This window comes from Doryrhamphus excisus, chromosome 5, assembly GCF_030265055.1.
Source record: "Doryrhamphus excisus isolate RoL2022-K1 chromosome 5, RoL_Dexc_1.0, whole genome shotgun sequence".
NCBI classification, from domain to species: domain Eukaryota; kingdom Metazoa; phylum Chordata; class Actinopteri; order Syngnathiformes; family Syngnathidae; genus Doryrhamphus; species Doryrhamphus excisus.
The window spans coordinates 24,695,931-24,713,198 of record NC_080470.1 but is presented as its reverse complement, the minus strand read 5'-3'; the positions used below and the strand labels follow the sequence as shown (position 1 = coordinate 24,713,198).

The window sequence follows — 17,268 nt, the reverse complement described above, 5'->3', positions numbered from 1 at the left end:
GTCACATGGGACTGGTCCATGTATAAGCTTTATCAGCATGTTTTTATAGATGTCAGTCAATAAGGTACAAATATTCTCCAATTTAGGAGCTGCCGCCTGGGGAGACAACTCTACCTCAGCAACTCAGTTGTCCCAATTGATATATGCTAATAATCCTTCATGTGGACAATATTGTTTAAAAAACAAATGAAGTCAACTTTTTTAAAGCACTGTAGAAGCCACTAGCAACATGGATGCCATGGCACAGTGACTATTATGGGGTATTTTCTCCATCATTAATGACGTGTTATGGTTGGGTTTTTTGTGCATCCACAGTGGTTGTTGGTTGGGGGGGCTGACGTGTGACGTCACCCCTCCTCCGGCCTCCAGGTGGGGCCACACGCGCTCACATTCCAGCTCGTGTGGGGTGGGCGGAGCCTGGCTGTGCTCGTGACAAAAAGCCCCAGAATGGAGCGCGGGAAATAAAGGGTCTTTTTTTTCTCCACGCGCACTAATTAGTGAAGTGGCGGGAGAAGCTCACCCTCACAGGAAGCACCTCCCGACGACGCGTGCGCCATCATTCACGCACCACAGGGGATCTTGCCCTGCCTGGGTGTGCGTGCGTGTGTGTTTGTGATGGACGAGCAGCAGCGGCTCATGCACGCTCACGCGCGGGTCGGCATGGACGGAAGCGAGCGAAGAGACACTGGAGACATTGGAGACATTTTACAACAAATTATGACCATCACTGACCAAAGTCTGGACGAAGCTCAGGCTAGGTGACTGCTTTCATTTTATTGTAATTGTATAATCATAATAACAATAATTATGTGCATGATATATAATTTAATCAGTGCGTTGTTAAAGTTGATTGTCAAAAAGTGGAGAAAACACAAATAATAGTTACTGTATTTTTTGAGTACTTCTGGCACTGCTTACTAAAAATTAATTGTAATTAGAATTCACTTTATCATTTCTATTTTACAGTCAATAATGCTGCTCAATTGTAAAAATAATATTTATGTTGCTCTAATAAATTAAATCATGTTTAATCTTAATATGATCACAAAGAGGTGTACTTCTTCACACACACACTTTAATTTTGTGCCTTGAAAATGAAACCAATGTTAAGATGATTTTTGGAACATTTTTTTTCTTTCAACTTGGTTACGATGATGTTACATATGGAATCTGTTTGCTTGTGTGTGTTGCAGGAAACACGCTCTGAGCTGTGACCGCATGAAGCCAGCGCTCTTCAGTGTTCTGTGTGAGATCAAAGAGAAAACAGGTACCCCCCCAAAACCCACCTATCTGCACAAACACACCCTTATGTCCTGGTGGAGTATGAGAAGTGTCAGCCATGGTTTTATGATGATGATGATGATGATGTTGAGTTTTTGAGAAGTTACCAGCTCTGCACACTCACACTACACTTGACTTGATGGTGAGCACAGGCATTGTTTATGTTGTGGTGTGACCTGCTGCTCTCATGCTTTCTTTTGGGGGGTGTGGGGTGTGGAAGGCCCTCTTGTTTATGTGTGTGTTGGAGTTCGTCCAAAGTTCAAGTAACTCGCTAACTTGATGTCTGCCCGCTAATGTGATCACAGTGTCTTTGTTTGTTTGTGTTTTGTGTGATTTCGTCTCAAGCGGGCATCACACACGCTTCCTGTCATGTGACCTGCTGGCATGTATATTTATACATATTCATCCGAGTTTGACATCTTGTCGTCTCAGCAGCTGTGTTCACTCACATGCAGACGCACACACTCGTGTGAACTTTTAACCTACCATGGTCGGCAGTGAATGACAAAAGTGCAGGAAGGAACGTTCCGACGTGTTCTTTCAAAGCAGGAAGTTGTTTGTAGTCAGCAACAATGTCCTTGGTAGTTTGTGACGTGACCTTTGGTAGCACACAAAAAAACATGAATAGTTGTTAACGTTAGTTATTATTATTAATGTGTTTTCATTTAGAGTGTGTCCCTCAACCTTGACTTTCAGGGGTTTCCTTGGAGTGGCTCAAAAAACCCAGAAATGTCCCTAAAGTAGAAATAAAATATTCCAAAAAGGGTATCCACTGTCTGGAACCGATGTCCATTTTTGTAAACTTCCCTTGCCATCCTACCCAAAATGTTCTCAGCTGGACTTAGATCAGGGGAACACGCAGGATCGTCCAAAAGAGCAAGGTTATTCCTTCAGAAGAAGTCTTTTTACCAGGCGGGGGTTATGAAGTGCAGTGTTGTCCTGTTGAAAAAGCCGGTCAATACCACACAGATCAGTCATGAGGGATTATCCCTGCAACGTCTCTAGATAGCCACCTGCCGTTTGACGCTCCTGGACAAGCTGAAGCTCCACCGACTCAGGCGCCGTGCCAATTTTGGGTCTACCACTTGACTTTTTTGTTCCATATAACCCTTAGGATCTTTGAGGAAATCAAAAATCTTTGATTTTTTTGTTGTGGTAATGGTTTCATTTTATTTGAACACAGCATCATTCAATTCATGGAATCACGCGACCCTTGTGAGGATAAGCGGTAGAAAATGAATGAATGAATGTTGTCCAAAAGGAGTAGGAAGAAGCAAAGCTTACTATTGCAATACATTTATTACATTTACTCACTTCCTGTATTCCAGATGTGATTTTTTGAACACATGAAGAAGTGTAAGGCACTTTAAGGTTTTGGATTTTTAAGTGCTCAGGTGTAGGGGTAAATGGCTTCAGGTCAAGTGTCTGAAAGGCTTTGGTTACAAAAGATCTACGTGACGGTTCTGGAAGTAGTCTCGGGTCAGCGTTGCGTTGCCGTCCTTTAGGCCGATTGCATAAGTAAACTATCTACATTGTAAATCTCTGTATGTCAAACAAAAGCGCTGCTCACTTCATGTTTATTTTTATTGCCTCTCCACCTTCTGGCAGCCATGTTTGTGTAGTGTAATGTTTCACGTGGAGGGGTTTGCCATGTTGTTTTTAGGGGGTTGCAAATGTAGCCAAGCACCCCCTTCATGCCGACCCTTGACCTCGCCAACACGTGTGATGTATATACCAGAGGGGTCGGAGGTCAACGGGATCAAGTAGGTGACCTTGGTGACAGCCCATAATATACAGTCTGCTTGCTGAAACGCTAACGATCAAGAGATTTGTCAGGAGCTTTGGTTGCTATGACAACATGACACACACACACACACACAGTTAAAGCAAAACAAGACAAATTCAACATTTAGTCCACTTTGACCCCCCCAGGCACTCAGGAATCCCCCGGCACACCAAGCGGGGAGTCGCCGTCACAGAGCCACCCCACCCGTCGTACAACCCCCACTCCTCACTTACATTTTGCTACGCTTTCACCTCTCATTCACCCCCCCCCCCCCCCCCCCCCGCACACACACACATCAGAGCACATTAAAGTCATAAAAGATTTTCTCCTCTCATTTGCATCTGATATTTAACACCACTACACTGCTACAGCGCGCATCATGTCTGCTTCGTGGCTAATGGAAAACTGTATGTAACGTTAGCTTAGCAGCTAGTGACATATAGTGTATATAAGAGAAACATAGCTACACTTCCAAGACCCCCCTTAAAACAATGAACCTACCCATAAAAAGCCCAAAACATGCCCATTGTTGACACTTTAAACCAGCCATCACCAAATGGCGGCCCTTGGTAGGGATACAGATCCAGTAATGGGCCTTTACAGACCTGTGACCAATTCAAGTGAATAATATTATAATAATTACATATAACCATGCTCACAGACCGATTTTAGCGGCAGGTTGCAGGGATAGTTAAACAGTATTGTTAGAAAACATCATATAGGTGGCATTATAGCACAGACTGTAAACAGACGTGCTGGAATGAACAGGAATATTACTCACTATGCTGAATTTGGATTACTTTAGGGAATGTTGGGTGTTTGTGTGTCATGGCCAAGATGGCTGACATTAAAGCAGTCGGGAGGCGGGGCTTGACAGCGGCATTTTAATTGCACTTGTGTGATGTTGTTCTCGGGTCTACGAGTGTCCGCTGGGCCGTTCCAGAAGGTTCCAGAGGGCGTCAGAGCTGACAGCGTTCATGTTTTTTTCATCTCGTGTCCCATCCCAATCCTCACATGTCGTTAGCAGCGCCCGGCAGGATCCTTCAGCAGCGGCCTAATGAACTCCTCCGTGGCGCGGCGCTCTCACCTCATTATCCGCCTCAAGGTGTCACATTAAAACACCCCCTCAACCCCTCCCCCTTCTGACTTCCTGCTTGTTAATGAGCAGCTGACCGTGCTATTTTAACCTCTGCCTGCTCGATGGCGTCCATGTTTCATTTTAAACACACCGTGACGCTAATGGAGCTTATTTACTTTTCATTTAGTTGTCATGGCAACATAGCATGACATCACTTCCCAGTAGGCCGACGCATGTAGATGTTATGTAGATGATAGCGAGACGCTTTGATTTTATAGTGACATGGGAACATCATGGTTGCGTCATGATGATGTTTGGGAACTATGAGCTATGATGGTGTGATGGCGGCATGGTGATGTCGCAATGGTGAAATGATGGTGGTGCAGTACAAAGATGTCGGGTTGGCGGCAGGAGGATGTCATGACGCTATCAAGATGATGTTGAGACGGCGGCCTGATGTTAGGAAGATGTCATGATGGTGGCATGATAATAAGTGATAAGAGGTCATGACAATGTTGTGATGGCGGCATTATGATGTCAGGAAGATGTGATAGTGGCGTCATGATGATGTCATGGTACCACATAATGATGTCAAGAAGATGCGATAGTGGCACAATGATGTCATGTTGGCGTCATGATGTCAGGAAGCTGTCGTGATGGGCAAATCTGATGGCAGCATGATGTCATGACGGAGTCGTGATGGCGCCATGATGACGTCATACCACCTCAAATCGTCATTCATCAGATGAATGATTCTAAATAATTATAAATAATAGTTAAACGAGGTGCCACCCGCCCACGGGGGGGTGGCCTCCATCCACATGGTATGGTATAGCATACTAGCGACAGTGTGACAAGTGTGACTGCAGCATGCATTTCCTGTTTCTTCACACGGTGACTTTCATTGTGAAATACACTTTTATGTTTCCACTATTCGTCAGGAAGGGCATCCGGAAGTTAAAGGGCTCAAGCCAAAAATCAGTATGCAGATCAAAAAGATCCGCTGTGGCGACTCTGGAATCAGGAAAAAGACGAACGAAACAAACCAACTTCCTGTTTATATTCCCTTTATTAGCCTGCCGCCAGCACGGCGGTCTAGTGGTTAGCGGGACACCAGGGTTCAATTCCACCCTCGGCCATCTCTGTGTGGAGTTTGCATGTTCTCCCCGTGCATGTGTGGGTTTTCTCCGGGTACTCCGGTTTCCTCCCACATTCCAAAAACATGCTAGGTTAATTGGCCACTCCAAATTGTCCATAGGTATGAATGTGAGTGTGAATGGTTGTTTGTCTATATGTGCCCTGTGATTGGCGGGCGACCAGTCCAGGGTGTACCCCGCCTTACGCCCGAAGACAGCTGGGATAGGCTCCAGCACCCCCGCGACCCTCGTGAGGAAAAGCTGTAGAAAATGAATGAATGAATGAATGAGCCTGCCGCCATACTTGCCTTTTCATTTCATGTACTTCAAAGCCTTTTGATGCTGTTTAATGTGTTGATGACCACTCTTCCTGCGGCTCTCTCCTGTCACACGAGCCACAGGAAGTTGCCGTCACCGGGTATCGGTATTGTAAAAATAAAGGTAAAAGTTCTTTATAAGCTTTGCCTGGTCTGAGGTTCTACTCTCACTGGACAGTCTGCTCGTCTGAGGACACTTTGTCATCTATACAAGCATGGTATCTACGCTTGGTGGCCAATGTCTGATCGTGGAACAGACGATGAACTTATTTGTTGTTGTCTTGAATATGTCTTCCTTTGAGAGGCGGGGGCGTCTTTGTGACCCACATTTACATCTACTCTCTGACCTCAATAGGTCCACCTAATGATGGGGACGGTTATTATTGTCCCGGGGGTGTTTTTGTCTGCCCCAGTGCCATGCCCCATCCTTTGGACCCCCACTGGGCCACTAGGTCATGTGTTGGCCATCCGCTACGGAGTGCATACTTTAAAGTGCAAGAGTGTGTATATGTGTGTTACAAACAGTATGATGCAGTAGAGTTATTACATTAATATTAATTGGTATTGATCTTGTTAGATGCTGTATGTGTGTGACGTTTAATAGTCAGTGTCGGTCGTTAAAGTAGGTAATTAACATTACTATTAATTAATGTGGAGTGTGGAACAAGGGAGGGGGCTCTAACTACACAATTGTTACGAGTGTGCTGCTTCAGACTTCATTAATTATGCTAATGAACAATTAATTACTGCCATTAATGACTCAATCACCGTGACTTGAAGTGTGTCACATGCTAAAGCTAACGGCTAACACGTTTGCGAGCACCTACTTGGCATCTAATGTGACTGCTGCAATGTCATCATTGCTTTGCCGTGATAGGCTGTGATATATGTAGTCTGTCTTTCATGACATTGTAGCTAGCTAGCGACTTAGCTTAGCACACTGTGTCTGCTTGGAGGTGGTTTCATGGACGCTCACTGACAAGACAAGCACATCCTGTGGACATCAAGATGGGACCCACTGTGGGGGTGGGGCTCAAGTGAGGGTGTGGGCGTGGCCCCATGCTTGGCCTGCTTTGAAAGACGTCTTCAATCAGCTCGGCCCATCAAGGACAATTCTAATGACAAGGCCCTACCGCTCGCGCTCTCCCCCAGGCCCGGGGCCACACGCTGGTCCACCAGGGGGCCGCTTGTGTGTGTGTGTGTGTGTGTGTGTGGGTCGAGTCGGGGGAACTAGCTGTCTTCCACCAGGAAATGGTCCAGACACACGAAGTGCACAGAATTTTGTAACTGTGGACTTGTCAAAGTGACACCAGCACCAACTTTGGATCTACATATAGAGACGGGAACACATAACCCCAGTCCTGGTCTCATTACGCCGGCTGTCTGTTACTTACAGGATCCAGTTCAATCCAGTTCTTGTTTTCATTTTTAAATCACTGAATGGTCTGGCTCACAGTTGCTCTTAACCGCTCCAAGATCTAATCTTAAATGTCAGTACTTTAGGGCCTTTTGTGTCGCTGGTCTGAGACTTTGGAATAGCCCCTGAACATTAGATCTGCACCAACGTCGGAGCTTTTTCAATCTTTATTGACATCTTATGTTTATGGACTGGCCTTTGTTAACCAGGTTAACCTGGCCATTGTTTTCACTCTTATATTAGTGTCATTATTTGTGTATTGTTTTTAATGGTACTTTTTATTATCAAGTAGGTTTTGCGTTGTATTGGCTGCTGTAAAGCCAATCACAGGGCACATATAGACAAACAACCATTCACACTCACATTCATACCTATGGACAATTTGGAGTGGCTAATTAACCTAGCATGTTTTTGGAATGTGGGAGGAAACCGGAGTACCCGGAGAAAACCCACGCATGCACGGGAGAACATGCAAACGCCACACAGAGATGGCGAAGCGAAGAGTCGAACCCAGGTCTTGATAAACTGATAATATATATATTAATTTATCTGTACTGCACAGACTAAAGTCAAAACTGAAAGCAGCGTATAAGTGTACGTATATTTAGGTTTGCATTGAAAGTGACTATTTGCCCCACCATTAGCAAGATTGTCCGTTAGCTCTCCATTAGCCGCTACTGACGTGAACATAGCTTGTTTCATCATCTTCCATCTGCGAGTCGGTGAGGGGGCGGGACTCTAGGTACAGCAGGACTCATTGTCATCCCACTGACCTTTGACCTCTTCCGACGCCGGCAGTGCTGAGTATCCGTGGTGCTCAAGAGGAAGACCCCCCCGACGCTCAGATCATGAGGCTGGACAACATGCTGCTGGCGGAGGGCGTGTCCGGGCCAGAAAAGGGCGGGGCCTCGGTGGCGGCGGCAGCTGCGGCGGTGGCAGCGGGGGGTGGAGTCGGTGCGGACAACTCTGCGGAACACTCAGACTACCGAGCCAAGCTGACTCAGATTCGACAGATCTACCACACAGAACTGGAAAAGTACGAACAGGTCAGCTGACGACTAACTGTATGTTTTTTTTTTTAAGGTCAAAGTTGAATGATGTTGATGCTGTCAATGTGACGGCGGCGACCTTCCCGGACCGCTTGTGCATGTCGAATTTTCTAATATGTTTATCCTTTTGGCAATGCAACATTACACTCTATGCAGGATTATTATGCAACTTCTTACCTCCAAGTTGACTACTAGACGGTTCTGTGATCATGCCCCATCATGTCCATGTGTGTTTGTGTCCAGGCGTGCAGCGAGTTCACGACACACGTGATGAACCTCCTAAGGGAGCAGTCGCGCACGAGGCCCATCTCAGCCAAGGAAATCGAGCGCATGGTGACCATCATCCATCGCAAGTTCAGTTCCATCCAGATGCAGCTCAAGCAGAGCACGTGCGAGGCTGTCATGATCCTGCGCTCGCGCTTCCTGGACGCCAGGTGTGTGTGTGTGTGTGTGTGTGTGTGTGTGATGCTGCACTCCACCAATCACTATTGTACTATTGCACTATTGTACATATATTATCTGTTGATTCATTGATCATACTGTTTATAATTTATATAATCTGCAATAACCATATTCTACTCTAGTCACTTCACTGCAATACTGTACATATTACTGCTATTATATATTGTCATATCCATACTGTTTATAATCTGTATAATCTACAATAGCCATATTATAGTCATTTCCATACCCTAGTCACTCCATTGCAATACTGTATATATTACTGTTATTATATATTGTCATACCCACACTGTTTATAATCTGTATAATCTACAATAGCCATATTATAGTCATTTATATCCCTGTACATATCCTCACTGTATTATAGTCATAGCCTGTATAGTTTTATTTACATAGATCTGTCCATACTAATGTACTTATAAAAATTGCACTTCTGGTTGGATGCTAACTGCATTTTGTTGCCCTGTACAAGTGACATGAGCAATAACAATAAAGTTGAATCTAATCTAATGTAGCTTCTTTACTCAAAGGTAAAGCACTTTGTGCTGGAGTTAGACCTTTTTCTTGTTTTTCAGACGTAAACGACGAAACTTCAACAAGCAGGCCACGGAGATCCTCAATGAGTACTTCTACTCGCACCTCAGTAATCCTTATCCCAGCGAGGAGGCCAAAGAGGAGCTGGCCAAAAAGTGCGCCATCACCATTGCACAGGTACGCTCTTTTGTGGGACTGCTGGGGAATCACAAGACATAATTGTTTGCTCCATTGTTAAAGAAATGCAGTAACCACAAGAGGGAGCACTCCACTTTGCCTCCTAAACGGGCTGCAGTTGGCATCGAAACAGGAAGTCAAAGTCATCATTGACACAAGTGTTTCCCGCTAAATTGTCATTTAATGTTTAGCATGAGCTCTAATAGGTACTAGCTTGCATTATCACCATGGTGATGATCACCCAGGAATATCCTGACCAATAAGATGTGTGATTATGTTTTTTATGGTTTGTCTGCTCAGGTTTCCAACTGGTTTGGCAACAAAAGAATCCGATACAAGAAGAACATTGGTAAGTTCCAGGAAGAAGCCAACATGTACGCTGCCAGAACCGCCGTCAATGCGGCTAACGCGTCGTCGTCGTCACACGGAAGCCGAGCAAATTCCCCCGCCACTCCAAACTCAGGTGAGACAGGAAGTCTCTGGTCCTGGTTCTGGTCCACTTTGATAATCGAAGTTTGGCTTTGATCCACTTGTGACTCCAAGCGGAACCAAAGCTTCTGGTCGCGGTACGACACCAACAACATAGCGACGCCGCGGCCTCAGCCCCTCCCTCTGCATTAATATTCATGACCGCTCCTGCGCTGAGAAGGCAATAAGGGGCTGTGACGTAAAAACTCATAAATGTTGCGTTTCATTGCCATTTCACTGAGTTACAGATGTCGCTGAAAAATAAACTGTAGTCTTTTATCTTTTACAGCAATATTATTATCGTGATTTCATAGCTGTAAAATTCAGAAAAAGACTTTCACTTCTCAAAGCTCATTGTTCCACTCTGAAGAGGATTTATTTGAGCTTTCTTCTAGAAGACATCGATTACATCATAGTAAAATAATACTTTTCTCTTGCCCTCACTTCTAAACAAACACCAACAACCCGCTGCTGCAGTTGTTCACCGGCGATAACATTTGCTAACAGCAAAATCTTTGCTTTGATCTAACCTCCTTCCTTCACGGCATTAATAACGTTTTAAAGATGCCAGTTAACATAACATAAGCCCGTAATTGCGAACGCGGCGCTCCTTGCTAGCGTGTGCATGTCGCTTGCTCAGGCTGCTGCTACGCTAACCCACCTGGTGATTGGACCGCTGGTGTCTCCTCGCAGGTTCCGCCGCATCTTTTAACATGTCCAATTCGGCCGACCTGTTCATGGGCATCCAGTCTCTCAATGGTGACTCATACCAGGGGGCTCAGCTGGGCGCCAACGTGCAGTCGCAGGTACAACAAATGCTAACCTCTCATTTAACATAGAAAAAACTTTTTTTTTAATAAAAAAATGTTTTCAAGGGTATGTGAATGATGAGGTCATTGTAGTTGTTGACCGGTGTGTCGCCCCCAGGTGGACGGTCTGCGACATGTCATCAACCAGACGGGCGTCTACAGTGAAGGCCTGTCAGCCAATCACATGTACAGTCCTCAAGGCCTCAATGTAAGCAGTCTTCTTTGCTCTCATGTAGGAGGAAGAAAAGGGTCACGTTAGCCTTCAAAGGTTGTTGTGTTGTTTTGGGGGGGGGTGCTTGTGGCAGCCAGGGTCACCGTGAGTGACGAGCAGGTGATGACTTCCTGTGATCTCGCCCATGTTGGCGTTTCCCGCCAGCACATAGAGAGGAAAATGGAGGCCATAAGGGGGGGGGGGGGGGTTGTTAGTGGGGATGGGGGCGTCTGCTGGCTGGCGGCGGGTAGCGGGAGGAAATCCACAGCGACAAGGCGTGTCGGGGAAAGGAAAATCGATACGACAGACACAAGGAGAGCTCCGTGGCGACTGGGACAGCATTCCAAGTGCATCGCTCACGTCACCTTCCAGCCTGCTAATGGTGCTGACAGCCAGCGTGCATGCACGTGCACCACATCCTCTGCTGTCTGAGCCTAGAGTGTAGACAGTGAAACCTGGTTCAACTGCATCACTTCCAAAAAGCAATGAGAAGTAAATAGAAATGACTAATGAAATGCATAAATGAACATTTAACATCATTTTTACCTTTATTGAAGACTCTTGTCGCCGCATGCAAGAGGAATCCCACTCCATAACGGTTCTTCCATTGTTTATGATCTATGTATTTGCATATTTACCACTTTGCAGCTTTCTTGAGTTGCTCTCTTTTTGTTGATGCTGACTTATTCCTGCATGTCATGGTGGGCTCGGCCATGCGTATACCATTTATGTATTTTACGAGTTATATCTCTTAATTCAATAGTGTTTCTCACCTTTTTTTAATCATAGTGCTGGCTTTTCCTCCATGGCGGGTCATTTGGTAGTCATACTCTGTGATAAAAAAGCACAGAGTCGCCAACGAGTGGGATGCTTTATTTGGGCGCCACAAGATGATATGTGGGCAAACAGGCTAGTTTGTTACGTGCAATGTTCTTAAACCAAGACAGTGTATGAAAACTGGGAATTTTGTTTAAAATTGTCGTGTGTGTATGAAAAGTACAAAACGGTTTCACTGTAAAATAATTCATATTTAATGAGGACATATCTCTTATGATAGCAGCTTGCAACTAATTACATTTAAAGCAAGTTTGAGTACATCAGTTTGGACTGTTTTGAGTGCTGAGTACTGACAGTGCACTGCATTTTGTGGTACTTGTCAGTGTGAACACACTTACTGTATCCACTCAATAGACTTCAGAAATATGGAAGTGTATGATTTGAAAAACAGCACCAAAGAAGCTGCCTAATAATTAGTAATAATTAGTGCACACCTTGTTATATGGTGTTGAATGCCTTGAATGCCACACCCTCATGACACAAATCAGCACACATGCTTTTCATCCAATAAGCATGCAATTCATACATCTTAAAAGCCATCATATGAAGTACCTATGCAGTTGGCTCATGATGATGGACACGGTTCAAACTTTTATCCAATCATGTTTTCTTCTTTTAGACCAATGGCGGCTGGCAGGACGCGGCCACACCATCCTCAGTGACCTCGCCGACAGAAGGACCGGGAAGTGTCCACTCAGACACGTCCAACTGATATCTGATGGGACTATTTTGGTATTTTGTACTCTTTCTCTTCTGGCGTGAGGACGTTTCCATAGCAACTCTGCTCCAAAAGAACATTATTTGATTGGCTTAAATGATTGACACATTTTATTTTCCACTTTCTGTCCTGTCCTTGGAACTTCCTGTCATAGCTCACTGTTGACATTACATGTCGGGAATGTTGGTCACATGCATGTAAACAAGCTATTTTGGATTACATTACGACATCTCTGAGATGTAGCTTTTTTCATCACAATGTGACAAGTCTTGCCATTGCCAGGAGATCTTTACGTGGGCGGGGTCCCTATGACCATCATCTTCTGCCTCAAGAGGAGCTCAAAAAGACAACAATCCCAATAAAGACTTTTTTACTCATGTAAACACGTGTGGAATTATGAACACTGAATTGGTGAATGTTTGTCCAAGATGGAATGTTGGATTTGTTACTTGTTGCATGTATTTTCATTGCTGCACTTTTTGGCAGCATATAGAAAACGTGTTTTTTTTTCATATCATGACTAGAGAAAAAAATATTGCATTTGTGTGCACTTTGTTAAACTGGCATTAAGATTTTTTAAAGCAGGAAATGGCTTTACGGCCTGACGTGATGACGTTTTTTTCTCGTCTGCAACATTCTCACAGTTAATTTAGTAGTTTATTGTTAAAGTGTACCATCGAAGTAAACACGACATTTACGTTGGCCCGCTACTTCTTATGATGTTAGCTTAGCTCTTAGCACGGCTGCCTTGCTGCCCTCTCACTGCCTCAGTGTGCAGTTGTTAGCCGTCCAGCTTCTTCAATCGATGGTAATGGTACTTGTAAAAATGTACTTTGCCGCAATGGATGTGGTTTCGAGGAGTGGATCCGAAACTGATGATGTAAAACACTAAAGCGAAGGCTGTGCGGAGCAGCCTGGTAATGCTAAAAGGGAACACAGACTGACGTAGAAGTCTAGCATTTGGTCATTCATTCATTTTATTATGTGAATGGTTTATAGTATGTTATGTTATATTTGAAGATGCTACTAATAGTGTAGGATCACTGACGTCGGTCAATTGTCAATTAGTAAATTATGACGCAAACGTATATGTTTAAAGGGGGCGTGGTCATCCACTGTATTTTTTTCTGCTGGCAGTTTGTTGACAAGTGTCAAGTTTGACAAGATGTCCTCCGCCCACGATAAGTGAATCATTCCAAAGTTTGCCATGCTGGTTTGTGTAAGATATATTTTCGTGTAGGAGTGTTTTTTGTCGCCTGAAGCGACTTCAAGGTTGTTAGCACTTTGGAATAGAGGAACACTTATCTCTGCGGAACATGAGACTTTTTGACGTGATGGTGATGCTGATGTCACTCTGCATCAACTTTTCCTGCCTACTCAAAGACACGCACACACACACGCTGTCGTTTATAGCGCACATTCAGCCAAAATATTCTAAACACCTACGGCCAAATTAGCTATGACCAAATGAGGCACATCCTTAATATTAGGTACAGGCCCAAAACATTAGGTATGTGTGGCCAAATTATTAGCTTTAGGTAAATCTGCAGACAAATGATCAGGCACACCTAAAATATTAAGTACACGTTATAGTTGTAATGCTCCCGAAGTTAAAATGTATACAATAGATGCTAAATGTTAGCGTTGATTAAAAAAAAAATGCTTTAATGGGAAGTCATGTTGACATGCTGCCATCTAGTGGATCACATGTGCAAGTGACAAGTGGCTGTTGGTGGTTGCCCAGGGAGACGATGTGAATTGACATGTGGGCAGAGACTCATCTGCTGTAGGGGTGCATGGAGGCTGAGGCCGACTTGATGTTGGTCTTGATGCTGCCTGGCATCTTTCCTGACATCCGCAATGACACAAACACCATCAGCAAAATAGGGAGTGAGAGCAGACAGGAAGTGAGAGCAGCACGGTCACTACCTGGCTGACCTTGCTGCTGCGGGGGCACAGGTCCCCCCAGTCCACCCTGCTGGCCCGCCCCACCACCACCGATTGTGACCTGCTGTAAGGTGGGCCCCCCACTCATCATGGGACCTTGACCTGGATGTCCCGGCGCCACGGGCCCGGGTGGCCGACATCTGGAGAGGCCCTTTCCAAAGGCGACAGCTCCGACCAGCTCATTAGTGTCAGCTGGGCTGAAGGAGGCTTTGTTTTGTCTCATGGCTGAAAATGATGAATAAATGTGGTTATGTCATGAACATCTTTCCATGAAACGGTCATTGCACGATTCATGAAGTATCCCATTCAAGTCACCTACCTGTGCTTTCTGCATCTCTGTCGTCACGAGGGTTGCTCAGTTTCTCCAGCAAATTGGAACACAACTTATTCAGAGCCTGGATTTGTTTCTGAAAGGACAAAATTCCACTTTAGTCCGTCTGTCTCCAAGCAATGAGCCAACCGGAACTCCGGATCACCTGCGCTGCTTCTGGGCCAATGCGAGCCGCCTCCACACTCAGCTGCTTCTCTTGCTCCTCCACCTCGGGGTCGGGTTTGGTGCGAAGGTAGTCTGGAACAATCTCGTGGCTAAAGACGGGGACGCGCTGCTCAGTTAATTTCTGAAGGACCACAAACAACAAAAAATGATGGTGGGAAACAGGCAGAACCCGTGGCACCATCCCGCCAAAGATGCTCACTGCTAAATCGTCATCACGGTCCTGAGACAGCAGCAGTGGGATGATGACTTGGTTGCGAAACGACGGCGTCTTCTCGCTCTTGAGAAGTTTATTGATGGTGTTCAGCTGCCCTGAGAGGAGAGCAAAGTTGTCCAGAACTGACGGCCTGACAGACAAAAACAACCCAAAGTGAGGAATTGGATGACAAAAGAGCTCAACATGTTGAAGCTTCCTGACGTCAAGGTGTCCTTACCATGTCAGTCGCTCGTACTCCAGCTTGAGGATGAACGAGTGAAGCGCATTTTTCACATGTGCCACTTGCGTGATGAGTGACTCCAACGAAGCTTCCAGTTGTTTCTCTTCCCGCTGCTGCAGGACGATAATTCAAGACATGACAAAGACTGTCTCAGTTGGAACTCTGACACACATAATTAGCATTTTCAGGGTGTTCAAACTGAGTAGAGTACAGCAAATTATATGCAAGTAATTGGATGTTGCTTTGTGTGCACCAACGAACCCTATCGCCATCTTGTCTGTGTAGCGGAAAGGGAGGGAGTAACTTGAGTGATTTCAATTCACAAGTAAAAAGGACAGAAGAAGAGGAAGCACGTAAATATTGCCATCGTAATTTTTTGTAAGTCTGCGATGACAGTAATCAATTTGGGACAGCTCTACATTGGCAGAATGCACACCCTCAGGAAGTCAGTACGCAGTGTACATAGTGTACACACTGAAGTGTACATAGTGTACACACTGAAGTGTACATAGTGTACACACTGAAGTGTACATAGTGTACACACTGAAGTGTACATAGTGTACACACTGAAGTGTACATAGTGTACACACTGAAGTGTACAGACGCAAATATTTCATTTGAGACACAGCCTCGCTGTCACCGAGGAAGAAATAAATGGAGGACTACTTGCATAATAGTGGCTGCACACCAGAAGATGCAATATGCCCCCCAGTGGCCGTTAAAAGTATAGTAATAATACATGATAATGATCATCTATCTATCTATCGCTCAATCAATCAACCAATCACAATTTAGCTCGTGTCATGACATCTTTGCTGCTTTACTACTTTCAATCCATTCGATCATCTTGGGGAAAAGCTTTAGTATTTGGGAACATTTGGACTGATTATGATAAAATGAAATGATCTCGCCCCGCGTCATACACTGACTGAAGCTAAATTCTTCCGAGACAAGCAGATATTATACCGCGTTTAACCCTCCTCCATTTGACAATCACAATGTAAACAAACACACATTTTCTTGATGCAGTAGCACAGAAGCTAATGCTAACGTCTGCAAATAGTTTTAACTGCCGTTTACTGCTAAGCACAAAGTAAATAAAGTAAGCACAATAAACACAATAAAGTCTAACTAAAATCTCCTGAAACGCTAAGGTCTGTCGCTTAAAAGTCAACACTGTTGGTTTATTTCAGCACGAACTTACCTGCATGTTGAAACAACAAGCTAACGTGACAAACAAAAGCAATGGTTGATGGAAACACTTCCGGTTCACTTCCTGTTTCAAAACAAGACACTTCAGGGGTCTACGGCGAAAGTGGCTCCACAAAAGCCGAGCTTTGTGCTCAAGATGCAACTCGACAAAGCAGTCGACCCCTGCAAAACATCTGCAGTCAGACCCGCGACTAACTTTGTCAAGTCCGGTTCTCGGCTTTGTGGTGAGTGAGCGTTCGGATAGAGGGGACGTTTGACGTCATATTATTCTACTTCCGCTGAAATGTGTAGCATCCCGGTCGGTATATTTTACCAAAAATATTATGGAGCGTTATAAAGGAAGTCCAAAAAGATTATTACTGCTAAAAGCAACACAGTCGCCCGCTGGCATGCCAGCATGCAGCGTGTAAATGCGCAAGATAACAATACTGATTATTATAAGAAATATACCATATTATTCTTTCTATCAACGCTCATCTTTGACATATTAACACAGTTTAAAAATAAATCCGCTGGAGCAACAACTTTCGGTTTATGGTGTTATCATAGCTTCATGACATAGCTCGTTGTTACCACTAGATGGCAATGTTTTGCATGTGACGTAGTTTCGTGAGTTTTTTCCCTTTTTAGAATAAAACAAGTGTTTCAATGCGGTTGAGTCTTTATTTGTCCAGCAAATATTGTAATAAGGCTGAGTATTTATAAATGGATAATATCATCAGGGTCTTTTTAGTATTAATTTTTTCTCCACGTCTCGTTGGGAATGTCGTAGGTTCTAAATAAATGGTGACACCATCTCAGAATGAGGTACATAGTGGGGTAGTGCATTTCAAGCTAAAGGCCTGGTCCCGACCAGGCTATGAGCTTAGCCCAGTGCTTCTCAAACAGGGTGGGAGGCA

General features: G+C 44.6%; 2 protein-coding genes across 4 annotated transcripts; one reads left to right on the top strand and one right to left on the bottom strand.

Moving 5' to 3' along the window:
- Window positions 1-451: 451 nt before the first annotated feature.
- Window positions 452-12,793, top strand: LOC131129684 (pre-B-cell leukemia transcription factor 1-like). Of its 2 annotated transcripts, none has more exons than XM_058073454.1 (9): window positions 452-758; window positions 1,194-1,267; window positions 7,814-8,061; window positions 8,308-8,498; window positions 9,102-9,237; window positions 9,538-9,586; window positions 10,399-10,511; window positions 10,633-10,722; window positions 12,182-12,793. In XM_058073454.1, exons 1-9 carry the CDS (start codon window positions 616-618, stop codon window positions 12,272-12,274), a joined length of 1,137 nt encoding a protein of 378 aa, XP_057929437.1. In that variant the 5' UTR covers window positions 452-615; the 3' UTR covers window positions 12,275-12,793. The 2 variants fall into 2 exon arrangements, with proteins under 2 accessions (XP_057929437.1, XP_057929436.1); XM_058073453.1 differs by having other exon boundaries at window positions 453-758; window positions 9,538-9,700.
- On the bottom strand, window positions 11,754-16,609 carry med8 (mediator complex subunit 8). Of its 2 annotated transcripts, none has more exons than XM_058073457.1 (7): window positions 16,362-16,609; window positions 15,155-15,270; window positions 14,923-15,067; window positions 14,704-14,844; window positions 14,547-14,634; window positions 14,219-14,452; window positions 11,754-14,128 (listed from the first exon to the last, which is right to left on the bottom strand). In XM_058073457.1, the coding sequence occupies exons 1-7, from the start codon at window positions 16,365-16,367 to the stop codon at window positions 14,058-14,060; spliced, it is 801 nt and encodes a 266-aa protein (XP_057929440.1). In that variant the 5' UTR covers window positions 16,368-16,609; the 3' UTR covers window positions 11,754-14,057. The 2 variants fall into 2 exon arrangements, with proteins under 2 accessions (XP_057929440.1, XP_057929438.1); XM_058073455.1 differs by having other exon boundaries at window positions 11,761-14,128; window positions 14,210-14,452; window positions 16,362-16,608.
- Between the last annotated feature and the right edge of the window lie 659 nt (window positions 16,610-17,268).

Coding starts and splice junctions, on each gene's coding strand:
- LOC131129684 (XM_058073453.1), top strand. CDS start 616: ATGGACGAGCAGCAGCGGCTCATGCACGCTCACGCGCGGGTCGGCATG. Junction 8,499..9,101: donor TCGCGCTTCCTGGACGCCAG/GTGTGTGTGTGT, acceptor CTTGTTTTTCAG/ACGTAAACGACGAAACTTCA. Junction 10,723..12,181: donor ACAGTCCTCAAGGCCTCAAT/GTAAGCAGTCTT, acceptor TTCTTCTTTTAG/ACCAATGGCGGCTGGCAGGA.
- med8 (XM_058073455.1), bottom strand. Junction 14,845..14,922: donor ACCGTGATGACGATTTAGCA/GTGAGCATCTTT, acceptor GTGGTCCTTCAG/AAATTAACTGAGCAGCGCGT. Junction 14,129..14,209: donor GCAGCAGCAAGGTCAGCCAG/GTAGTGACCGTG, acceptor TGCGGATGTCAG/GAAAGATGCCAGGCAGCATC.